Raw genomic sequence first — 12,172 nt, 5'->3', positions numbered from 1 at the left:
GGAAAAGCAAAATGACATCTTAAAAACACTCTTTTGATATGAAGTCTTCTATCTAATTATCAAAATTATTCAAGATTTCTTGAAAAATGTAACAACAGATATAACCTTATTTGAGAACCTGTTTATCATAAATAACAGGAGAGACATAAAACAAAGGGACAAATGCTTGCAAAAGGTGTTTACCACTGCCATGAAGGCGGATCCAACAAAGAGTCCATGGGGAAGAGAAATTTTCAGAGGATGGCGAGGTACTCCAGATACTCCTGTTTGTGGATGAAATTGTGCTGTTTGTAATAAAGCCCCAGAACACCGCAGAGCCTCCTAGAAGAGATCTGTGACCACTCCAGAGTATACGGACTAGTTATACACACAGAAAAGGCCAAGTGGATAAAAAAAGCCTACTGCCCAGATTACAATGTATAGTTAGATGGGCAACCTACAGAATAGTGCATACATCAGAGACAAACAGTGGAAATGGATGACTCCAGTTTAAAATTAAATGGGAAGGGAATGGGTTGGCTTGCCTTCTGGAAATTACAATGCTCCTTTAATGACCTCAAACTTCTCCCACAAACAAAAAGCAACATTTAATAATATTAAGTGTTATACGGTTCTGACCAATACAGTCTGTGAGGAATGAATACCATACAGAGGGCAATGAAGAAGCACATGGTGGGTGTGAGCAGGCTGCCACATGTAACAAATAAGCAACTCTGATGAAGAACTAGATCAAAGTATATCATGAGGGAAATAGATGACGGAAAAAAATGGTCGGTCACATGACAAAATAGAAGAATAACATGTAGATAGTTTGCGTGTTCCTTGTGTTTTTGCAATGTCAGGAGAAAGCAGGAAGGTTCTCAGCATGTTGGATGGATGAAGTCTGGAAAACTGATGGGTGAGGATACGGGGAAATAGTCATAAAGGATAGGAAGGCTCATGTGGATTAAAATATCCATACTCTGCTGGAAAGTACAACCAAATTGATAAGAGTTCAGATCTATTTTAGTATATAGGATAAAATACATGTATATAGTATACAGGATAAAATAATATGAAATGAAGCCTCGTATACTGAATCGTACCAGAACTGCTTTAAATAACATTGTGCAATGTGGTCATCATGTTTACAGTATAGTTAATACTAGACTATAAATAACACTTTTATAGGTAATGAAGGAAGAAAGCTGGTCTGGCTAGGTATATAAAAGCAAGTATAAGGGACATACCTCATACAGAACACATAAAGGCTAAAAGGAATCAAGCTAATAAAGATCGAATTTTAAGGCTGAGATGAAGAATAGCTAAAATTACATAGGATCAACATTTCTAATGTAGCTTAACTATAAAAATAAGAATCAATAAAAATGGATGCTTTACCTTAAATTGCTAAACCATAATGTTTTAATCTTTTTTGTGTATATCTTTCTTGTTAAACAAGTTAATTTTGGCATCCAATCAGAGTAGGTAGGTTCTACTTTCAGGTACCCAATGTTTTAGACAGAGGGTGGACACCCAACAGACACTTTACCCAGAACAAAACTGGAAACAAAGGGAAAATTCATTTACAATAAATTCCAAGGTACTGTTCAAAGTTTTTTATTCACCAAGAATTCTATTGTTTGAATATCTTTTTAAGTAGCTACGGTTTTAATTTTGCTGGGGTTTAGAAATCTATTGGTTACACAGACAACTTTAGTGTAATGATATTGTATTTTTTTTTTTTTGCTTTTAGGCAATTGGGGTTAAGTGACTTGCCCAGGGTCACACAGCTAGTAAGTGTCAAGTGTTTGGTCTGAGGCCGGAATTGAACTCAGGTCCTCCTGACTTCAGGGCTGGTGCTCTATCCACTGCGCCACCTAGCTGCCCCTATGGTACTGTATTAAAAAAGATCTGATCCATATTGTAGCTTTATGAAAAACCCAAAGAGTCCAAACCTACTTAGAAGTCTAACGGTTCCTACTCTAGGTTAGTGGGGAAAATGAAAGCTTATGAGAGCCTAGTATTATGTGAAAGATCCACTTTAATAAGATGTGGTTTCAGGAACACAGACAAAAGCTTGTGTTGACAAATTTAATGTGAAAAAACAACCAAACAAGGAAAAAGTGAGGTGACTTTTTTATCTGAAAATTGAAATTGACCAAATAATACATAACAGAATGGATAGGAAAGAAATAGAATAAGGAAAAAACTAGGGAAGTAATGTGTAAGTCCCATCTTAAGATTGTCTTATTTTCTTATGAACATGGTGTGACACTATGGCCAGCAAGCAGTTACACAGAAAAAAAAAATTAAGACTCTAGCTGGCCAAATGCTTAGTTTTAACAAAGATGTATCTATGACACAATTCTGTTGACTTTGCTAAAGAAAGCTACTGAGCTTGTGGAACCCTGTGAAATTTGATCAATAAGCAAACTAAAAAGGCAGAGTAACATAAAAAAATCATTTAATAGCAGATTTTAACTTTTGTGGAAAATCAATCATTCATGTTTCATTTACCTTATATTTTCCTTTAATAATGCCTTCAAACAATCTTTCCTTGGTTCCGTAAAAAGGTAAACAACCACTTAGCAGAATAAAAAGGATCACCCCACAACCCCAGACATCTACAGGTTTCCCATAGGGCTCTCTTTTTACCACTTCTGGGGCCATAAAATGAGGTGTTCCTACACGTCCTATGAGGAAAAACAAGCAAAAAGTAAGGTAGGTTTTATATTCCCAAAATGAAATTAATAGAGCAATAAATAATATAACAATAAAACATGTTTTTATACCATTGTTATCTTTTCTCCTTTCCTTATAAACATAGATTACCAAAGTTGAAAATTACTTCTTTTTTCATCTTTTGAAAGCTATGTAACCTCTGAAGGCAAAGATCTTATCTTCTCCCTTTCTGGTATCTTCAATATGACCTAAGATAATTCTCCGGCAAATAATGGGCATTTACTTGTTGACTTTCCTTGGGTTTAAGTTTTAAACATCAAGATTTTAAGATGTGAATTAAATTGTTAAACATTTGGGATACATCTGAAGGTTACCAAATGAGTTGGTTTTAAGAAAATTCATAAAGTACTTGATTTTGTCAGAATTCTCTTTCTGGATTTTAGATTTTTTTTTAAAAAATCATCAAGTAAAACTTTTTTCTCACCTCCCTCCCCTAGGCACCTATTCCCATCTTCCCTATCAAATAATCTTGAAAAAAAGAAGTCATATGGAGGTCTTGAAAACTAGTCTTATTTTTTTGGGGGGGCATTATCAATTTAGTAGAGATTCAAGTAATTAATGAAAGTGAAATCTCAGACAACTACAGGGGTGTAGAGGTGTGTGTGTGTGTGTGTGTGTGTGTGTGTGTGTGTGTGTGGCATTACTCTGGCCACTTCTTGTTCATTATCTCTGACACTACATTATGAAGGTAGTCAGTCACCTACAAAGGCACAAAAATAGCCCTAGCTATTACAAACTTTATAAAACGCTATGGAACCAAAGCTAGGCCTCAAACTATAATTTGTCCATTGGAGTGAAATTAAAATGTTTAAATTTTGAAGTCTGGAAATTATATTCTAGTAAGGGACTCAAAACACTGTAGCCTCACTATAACGGTAGTAAAGGTGAGACTGACTATATTATAAAGCTTATATGATCACCAGTTCAACTGAAACATTTATAAAGTGACTATTATGCCCAAATGCACTGTGCTAGGTACTGCGGATACAGACATCATTCAAAGTAATTTCTAGAGGTGAGAGAGAACTACACACTGGGGAAGATCAGAAAACAATAAGTACTTATCAAGTGTCAACTATGAGTTGGGTATTTCTGATAGAGCTGGAACCTGGCCTGATCTTTGAAGGAGTCTAGAAATGTCTAAGAGGCAATCATGAGAAGAAAGTGCATTCTAGGCATGGGGGACAGGCTGTTGAGAGAGATGGAGGCAGAAGATGAAACGCACCTTTAAGAAGACAACTAACTGCAAGGATTTATCATGCACACCAACAGGAATGACATAAAGGCAAAGGGTTGCTGTCAACAAAACACACTAAAAAATCTGAGGAGAGAGAAATAAATAACTTTTTACTGGTGAAGATCAAAGCGGTCTTTATGGAAGAAATAGCATTTGAACTAGATACTGAATGAAGAGAAGTACTTCAACAGGAGGAAATGTGGAAGGTGAAGGTAGTGCATGGTGGGCTCAAAGATAGTGAATGGGAATGGAATGAAATGAGTCTGGGAAGACAGGTTGAGCCAGACTGTAGAAATATTTAAAATACTGTGCCAAGTGTTTGTTTTTAATTTTAGGAGCAAAAGCAAATTCTTAAACGTTTCTGAATGATATGGTGATAATGAATTATGATGACTGCTTTGGCAGTCATGAGGAGAAAGGAATGAAGTGAGGTGTGAATGGAGACAGGAGAAAGTTTAAATAATTAAATTTTTAAAAATAGTTGAAGTGATAGATGATGAGAAACTGAACCATGGTAACAGCAGTATGAGCAGATAAAAGGCAGATGCAAGAGAGAGTGAAGAGGCATGGAAGGATGTGAAAGATTTTGACAGATGCTGAATGGGGTCCAAGATGTACCCAAATTGTACTGAATACTATACTAGGCTAGATTACATTATAGTAAGGTTCATTATAGTCCTGTGTAGAATGTACCAATTTTAGTTTCTGCTTTTAAATTAGAATTCTTTTAGAGTTCAATATGATTAAATTCAACAAACATTTACTAGTTTATGCTAAGTGCTAAATTATATAGCACTACTGTACCTGCATACAAAAATATATTTGATATTTTCTTCTTCAATGAAAAATCATTGTTTGGATTAAAATTATGGGTGATATACTTTTGTATGGATCAATAATCTTCAGAAAATACTTTAAAGACTGCGTGCTTGCTCTCAAGAGATTTACAAGATGTTATACTAGTAATGTTAGCACTTGCATTTTGAAGGAGATATAAAATTAAGGTTAACTAAAGTAGAACTAAAACCTAGCACTACTTTTTTGGGAAATGACTTTAAAAAGGACAGAGTGGTAGAGTTATGAATCTTGTAATACCAACTCTAAAACAGAAGACAGTTTCAAACAGAATAGGAGTATATCTAATCCCAAAGATTAATTTATTATTGTTAGGTTTAAAATACGTATAACACTCCTATCAGCAGGTGACAGGGACATTCTTTCCAATATAGTAAGTGCTTAAGAAATGCTTTTATCTCATCTGTTTCTAATCTTGTGGGTCAAAAGATTAACCATCTAGCACAGGACCCTGAGTGTTAGTCTCATCCCACTACAATCACTGTGTATTTAGTTTGCATAGCTTCTGTATTTACTTACCTGTAAACATGTCGTATTCCCCTACTAGACTGTAAGCTCATTGAGGGCAATGACTGTCTCATTTTTTATTTGTATCTCCAACACCTAACAGTGCTCTTGGAATATAGCAGGCACTTAATAAATGCTTGTTGACTGATTGGTACATAGTAGGTGACTAATGAATGTTTGTTGAATTATTTGTTGACACAAAACTCATTATTATCCCACTTGCCCATCAATACAAGCTGTCACTGATCTTGAAGAATCACAAATTCAAGGTGAATGTTAATGGAGCCAGATGGTTGAATAGACTTTATAGACTTTAAGAGCTGGAAGTGACCTTAAAAATCCAACTGAACAGATGAAACTAAAATGAGAATCATAAAATAATAGGGCTATTTTTAGGAAAGAAAATTTCCTCTGAAACTAAAAATTAAATTTAATAAAACTGGCACATTTAACAAAAAGCCTTACAAGTATTAGAGAATCAGTTTGGTTTATTCGGCCTGGTTATGGCGAGGGGTCATATTAACCTGTGATCTCTAAGTTACTCCTTATAACTAAATTTTTTTTTGACAACTTTTTATTACACTAATTACATTATATTATACTTTAAGAAAATGAGGTAAGACTAAAATACTTCAAAGCTATGGACATAAATCAAATGAAGAAAAGCTACTCTGAGGCAGCAAAGGATATTTGCTAAATCCATAAAAAGTTTGACTTGTACTTTGAAACTGAACTTGAAATAGTAATATGCCTTTGACTCCTATTTTTTTTTTGAGAATATGGTAACAATTGACAGCAATTGCTCATAATTTCCTGCAGGCTGCCTACCCAATGTGCATTTCTGATATAGATATCTGAAGAAAATAAGCTCCCTCTGGAAAAAAAAAATGATGACTAAATTCACAAAGGAGAAATTTCTCCTGTTTCTAGAAGACAAAGCCTACCTTACTTAAAGGCATTTAATTCCTCTATATGTTCTACCCTGATGTCAATAATTTATACAAGTGTGAATTTAAAGACAGTGATCCTCTCCCAGAAGAATCTACATTTAAAGTACCATCTCTCATTGTAGACTGACAGACTTTGCTCCCTATTAAAATAATTTAACATTCTATTTTTGAATAGTGCTAATTTGTCAGGAGGTTTTTTCTCATTTGGCCAGAGCTTGCTTTCCTTTCCGAAACTTCAACTCATTGCTCCTACTTTGCCCTCTAGGACAAAATAAGAAGTCTCATTTCCTTTCCACATGACAACCCTCCAAATCTTTGAAGTCAGCTATCATATCACTTCCTCACTCCCTTCATTATTTCAGAGTCATTCTCAGTTCCTTCAATGGAACCTCAAGGCACAGTTTCAATTCTCCCCTCAGGCCTTATACCAGGCACTTTTCTTAGATGCACTTCAACTTGTCCATCCTTAAGATCTGGAATTGAACCCAATAATGCAGTAGTGATCTGACCACAGCAGAATACTTATAGATTAAGCTCATCATCTCACTTGTTCAAAAATATATTTGTTTCACTGTAGCACAAGACTGAAGCTGCTTTTAAAATCCAATGCCATATGACAACAATGACTCATTGAGCTCCTATTTTATTAAACCTTTTCAGTAATGTTCACATTATCTGTTGCCTAGCCACGTTTTTTCCAGCTCTGTATTTGTATGGATCGTTTCTGAATCCAAGTATAAATCTTTATGTGCATCCCTGCTACATTGCAGACTTCTGAAGACTATTATAGGAAGAATAGGAAAACAGAGAAGGACTTAAGATAGATATAGAGAAGGAAATCGTGTAGGTGTTTCGGAGGTATTTGGACTAGTAAAGGAGGAAATTTGGGAAGAGAAAATTTGGATAAATTTGGGAGAAACTGAGGAAATTTAAAAGAAAACAATCTTCAGACCCAAATACTGATTAAATTCTACTTGAAGCCAGAAGAATAGCAATATCAAGGACAAGTAAAAGAGGATATAAAAGGATCAAGAAAGATTAAGGAAGATCTAGGAAGATTAAGTAATAAAACCCAAAGAAGACTCAGATGGAAAAGGAGAAGGTTTCTGCAAGAAAAGACAAGACAAGTAACAAAAGGTAACTGGAAGGTAAAGCAAATTGAAAGAGTGGATTTGTGAGTGGAACAACTTGATGAAAGAGCTGTATAAGTTTCTTTATGGCTGAAGGGAAGGTGAAGGTGGGTGTCACTGCTGGAGTTAGTGTTGAGTCTAAGAAAAAGAACTGAGTAGGGCTGTCAAGTTATTAAGAGGTCATAATCACCAGATAAAGTTTTAACCAAGTGTATAAGGTCAGAGTGCAAGCACCCACAAACAAAAAATTAGATTAAAATTTATTAAAATTAAAATTAAAATTAAAAAATTAAAAAACAAAAAATGAAGCTGAAAAGTCTCATTCAATACAAAGAGTAGGGGAAATTTTGCAGTAACTTTCATGAATGTGTTTGTATTTTACGCACAGAGAGATGACTGTTATTTGTGTACCAAGTGCAGGTTGATCTTTTTCCAGTGGAGAAAGTGAAGGAACTTGAAGAAAAAAGTAGACATGAGATAGAAGTGAGGTAGATCAAGAGAAGAAAAAAGGAGAGATGTACAGTAAGAGCATAAAGCCAGATGCAAGGCTCTTTCTGAAGGAGGAAATGCTCTAAGGAAAAAGATACTTGTCTTCAAAAAATGATACAGAACAAGAATATAAGATCATTTAGTGAAGGTATCAAAGGTATTTAGAAAAAGAATCATAGTTCAGTGAAATTACTGCTTAAGGGTGAGTTAGGCCATCATTTAACAACAGAGGTCTACAGTCTCCCCAGGGCATGTATATATAATGTGTCAGACAACCTCTGAAGACTTATCAAAATAGATCATGATTATCCTTTCCTTTTTATTCACAAATATCACTGAAGAAGGAAGCTAAAAAGTATTGCTCATGATTATTGAGTCTTGAAAAAGAAAACGAAGACCACAGGGGCACAGGTTGTATTTTCCTCCCTTTTGCCTACTGAGGCAAAGGATGATGAAGAGAAACACTAATTTGGCATTTAAACAGCTGGTTTAAGGAGGCAGTATCTTAAAATGGGTTTTGGACTTCTATATTACAGCTTAATACTGGCATAACAGTCTTGTGACTTGAGTAAGAGTACAGCTAATAAAGGCTGGTAAGAATATATTTGTCAAGTTGTCTTACAAATCTAAATCCAGTGCTTTAAATTAGAAAGGATAAGAGTGGGAAAAGATTGTGTGTGTGTGTGTGTGTGCGCGCGCGCATGTATCCTTCAAGCTAGACAGCATAGAGAAAGCACAAGAGGACCAAAAAAATCAGCTTTATGAGAACAAGATGGGGAAGGCATGGCTAGATAGTTATTATGAAAAATAAACAAATAAATAAATAAATAAAAGATTGAGGGGTAGCAGTATGATGGTGCAGCAAAAAAAAGTTAATAAAATCTTGGTCTGCATTACGAGAACCATGGCTTCTAGATAAAAGGAAGTTGACAGTGACACTGCATTCTGCTCATATCTGACCTCATCTGAAATACTATGTCTGCAGTTCTAGGAACTGTGGTTTAAAGAAGGATATTACTACGCTGGATCATGTCCAGAGGAGCGTAACTAGATTGGTGAAAGGCCTTAAATTGACTGTCAGCTGAAGGAACTGGGGATTTTTATGCTGCAGAAAGATTAATCAGGAGGAACATGACAGCCATCTTCAAGTATCTGAAGAACTTTCATGTAAAGGAGGGATCAGACTAATTCTTTTTGGCTCCAGAGAACAATATTATGCCTTTTCTCTCTCATTTATTTAGGCTGTATTTTAAAGTTTTTTTTTTCCATAGACTATATGGCATTAAACAACAATTCTTCAAGATGGGTTAACCAGCAGGAAGTTCTTTGGACTTACATGCAAGAAAATGAATATTGAGAAAAGAAAATTTGACCACACACAGCACACAGCCACCATGCAGTTTCAAGAATTTAGCAAATAAATGACATGAGGAAAAAGACAAATGCTTATGAAGACCAGTTAATTAAATGCAATAAGTATTATATAAAGCAAAATTGATCTTAAAAGTGAAGTATGACTTTTTGGTTACTAACTGAAAAATTGACCTGTACTGAGAAAAACAGAAAGTCTATCCACTAAGCAGTGTTATAATGCATGAAAATAGTTTGTAGTTTCTTTCTGGTTTCTAATACTCTGGAGACATCATTAGTAGAAGCTATCAGTTTACAATTCTGGTACCAAATTAATAATTTTATTCTTTGACCATGGTTTGATACTTAATCACTAAACAAAAGTATCAGAATTAGTGAGAATAGCAAATTTCATAGTTTTTCATCAGCTTCCCCTGAAACTGGATTCAACTTTGTCTTAGACAGGAATGAGAAATTCGTTTACTCCAAGTTTTTATGCAGCTGACTTGACTGAGGAATAAACAGCATTTTGTCTATCTTCTTTCTTAGGATGCAATGCTGGAGCCTCTGGCCTGAAGATATGTTAGGTGTGGGTTAAACAATGTGAGGTCACTGTTTGCTCAATGACTACTGGATCAACAGAACCTGTATTCAAACTTCAGCAATCCACATTACTGAACAGCAGTGGGGAACCTGAAACACTAAGAGCTTAAAGGTAATTTACATTTGATTTGGGAAGGTATTACACATAAAAGTATTTCTAATTATACTATTTCTGGGACTCAGAAGATGGCCCACAGTAACAGTGCTTTGCTGATAAGTTACAATGAATTCTGTTAAGTGAAATAATATGCTTAATAAAAGCCTTCACCAATTTCTGCCCTTGTAGAACTTCTCTAGAATAAAACCCTGCTGTTTTGGTATTTCTCATCTGTGATGTAACTGGGTTTGAATGCAATGTAAGAAAAATTCCAAATGTGACAGTATTACAAAGACCTATTCATTGTTTCCTTTTTTAAAAAATCTTTTTCAGAGGGAGATGTAGAGAGATTGGGGGGTAACTATTAAATTCTACATAAGAATAATGGTTCTTATACTTGGCAGGGACCAATTGTGCTAATGATCAGTCACTACAGGCATAAGTCTCTGATTTAGTCATTGAAAGACTGACAATTGCAAGACAGAGGTGGGGAAAAGAGCAAAGTTAAAGGAGGGGAGAAAATTAAAATGGGACAGATTTTTAGGTGGAATCTGTTAACAGGAATGAATGAAAAATGAAATACATGCAACTGTAAGAAACATCTCCCCCTGTAAATTGTGATAACGTTTTTATTTCATATGTAATTGCTTTTGCAAGAGTTTTTTTTTTAATTTTTTTCTCTTTATGCTTTCCCTTGACTACTATTTAAATTAAGTTTGCATTCCCTGGACCTACTGGGCATACAGAGATGGATGGTGTGGAAAGAAGTTAGCTTAACAGAGAAACTCTAGGTTCAAAAACTGCTACAGAAAATGCACAATGAGGACACTATATACACAGATAAATGAATGCTTATTGTGGATTGTGTTTAACTTGCTGTTGTTGAATCAGGCCTGTCCAATTCTTCCTGACCCCATTTGCAGGTTTTCTTGGCAAAAAATGGTTTGCCATTCTTTTGACAGCTCTCATTTTACAGATAAAGAAACTGAGGCAAACAGGGTTAAGTGACTTGCCCAGGGTCATATAAGAGGCTGAATTTGAACTCAGGCCTTCCTGACTCCAGGGCTAGTACTCTACCCCCTGTGATACCTACCTGCCCATTTAACTTGTAAGAATTCCAATAGATGTGGGGAGATGTTCAGTGGCCATTTAGCCTGTGAGTGGCATTTTAACTACCTTCTGAATGTTGTTACCATCAGATACTGGTCTGATTAAGAAAAGATCTCTGCCTTCGAAGAGCTTTCATCTTAATTGGGGATATACTATTATCAAATTTAGAACTGCTTGTTTATAGGCATATGTTTTATTTAATTATTACGGGGTAAGGTAGGGAGAATGAGAGGGAGTCAGAGACCCTGAGCTAGACCAATATGTAGTTTAAGGATTGATAACTGATTGAAAGTGGTATAGTTCTGAAAGTTGGTTTGTTTTTTTTTTTAACTTACCTCCAGCAACAAGTCCAGACTCTCCTAACTGAATAGCTACTCCAAAGCCTCCAAGTTTAACAGGTGCTGAGTTTTCTTTTGAGGCAAGGAGGACACAATGCGGCTAAAAGGAAAATGAAAGAAAGGATTATCTTTCAGATTTCAATACAATTTGCTCACAGAATTGAGTGAAATAACAAAATGCTAGTGAGTTCAAATTTTCGTATAAGAGATTTCATCCTTTCCTTCATGATGGTCATTGGCCTTTCTATACTTAGATTTTCATTACTTGCTGTATTTTCCAAGAACTTGCCTGTCATAGCCCAGATTCTTCAGGAATTCTCTGCTCCCAATATTAGGATCACGGTGTAACTAATTTGAAATCACAGACATTCATGAAAGGCAGTCAACTTTTCTCCCTTTCCACACAGTATTTTCTCCCCTGGGTGATATTCTAGGATTTTAAAAGAATAATATGCTTCATTTTTCCAGTCAAACTATTCTTTGAAATTCCATCATTTGCTGTTCTAAAGGATAGACATTATAAAAATGTCCCTTCACTCTGGGAAGATAAAAGTGGTTGCTTCTCATTCTTCCCTCTGCTATCACCTCAAGCACAAAGCATTCAACATACAGAGGTATGATCACATATATATACACACACACACATACATAACATATATATGTACACAATGTAATATAATATACAGATTTTTAAATAATCAACTAGACTAGGCTGATAACTTTAGCTTTGAATGGTAATATGCTTAGCTAGCGTACTATAATCCTTACACTACAGCATTAAT

At 35.2% G+C, this 12,172-nt stretch overlaps 1 protein-coding gene across 11 annotated transcripts in view; it reads right to left on the bottom strand.

The window, feature by feature from the left end:
• CASK (calcium/calmodulin dependent serine protein kinase) overlaps positions 1 to 12,172 on the bottom strand; it is a 379,925-nt gene that overhangs the window by 148,123 nt on the left and 219,630 nt on the right. For all 11 annotated transcript variants that reach the window (XM_020967084.2, XM_020967088.2, XM_020967093.2 and 8 more), the window contains exons 6-7: positions 11,388 to 11,490; positions 2,500 to 2,675 (exon numbers count right to left, since the gene is read on the bottom strand). In XM_020967084.2, coding sequence (XP_020822743.1) covers positions 2,500 to 2,675; positions 11,388 to 11,490 — 279 coding nt within the window. The remainder of the gene's footprint in view (positions 1 to 2,499; positions 2,676 to 11,387; positions 11,491 to 12,172) is intronic.

Source organism: Phascolarctos cinereus, unplaced genomic scaffold (assembly GCF_003287225.1).
Source record: "Phascolarctos cinereus isolate Bilbo 61053 unplaced genomic scaffold, phaCin_HiC Scaffold_726;HRSCAF=1367, whole genome shotgun sequence".
Lineage (NCBI taxonomy): Eukaryota > Metazoa > Chordata > Mammalia > Diprotodontia > Phascolarctidae > Phascolarctos > Phascolarctos cinereus.
The sequence above is the reverse complement of the archived record's forward strand: the minus strand, read 5'-3'. Positions and strand labels throughout refer to the sequence as shown.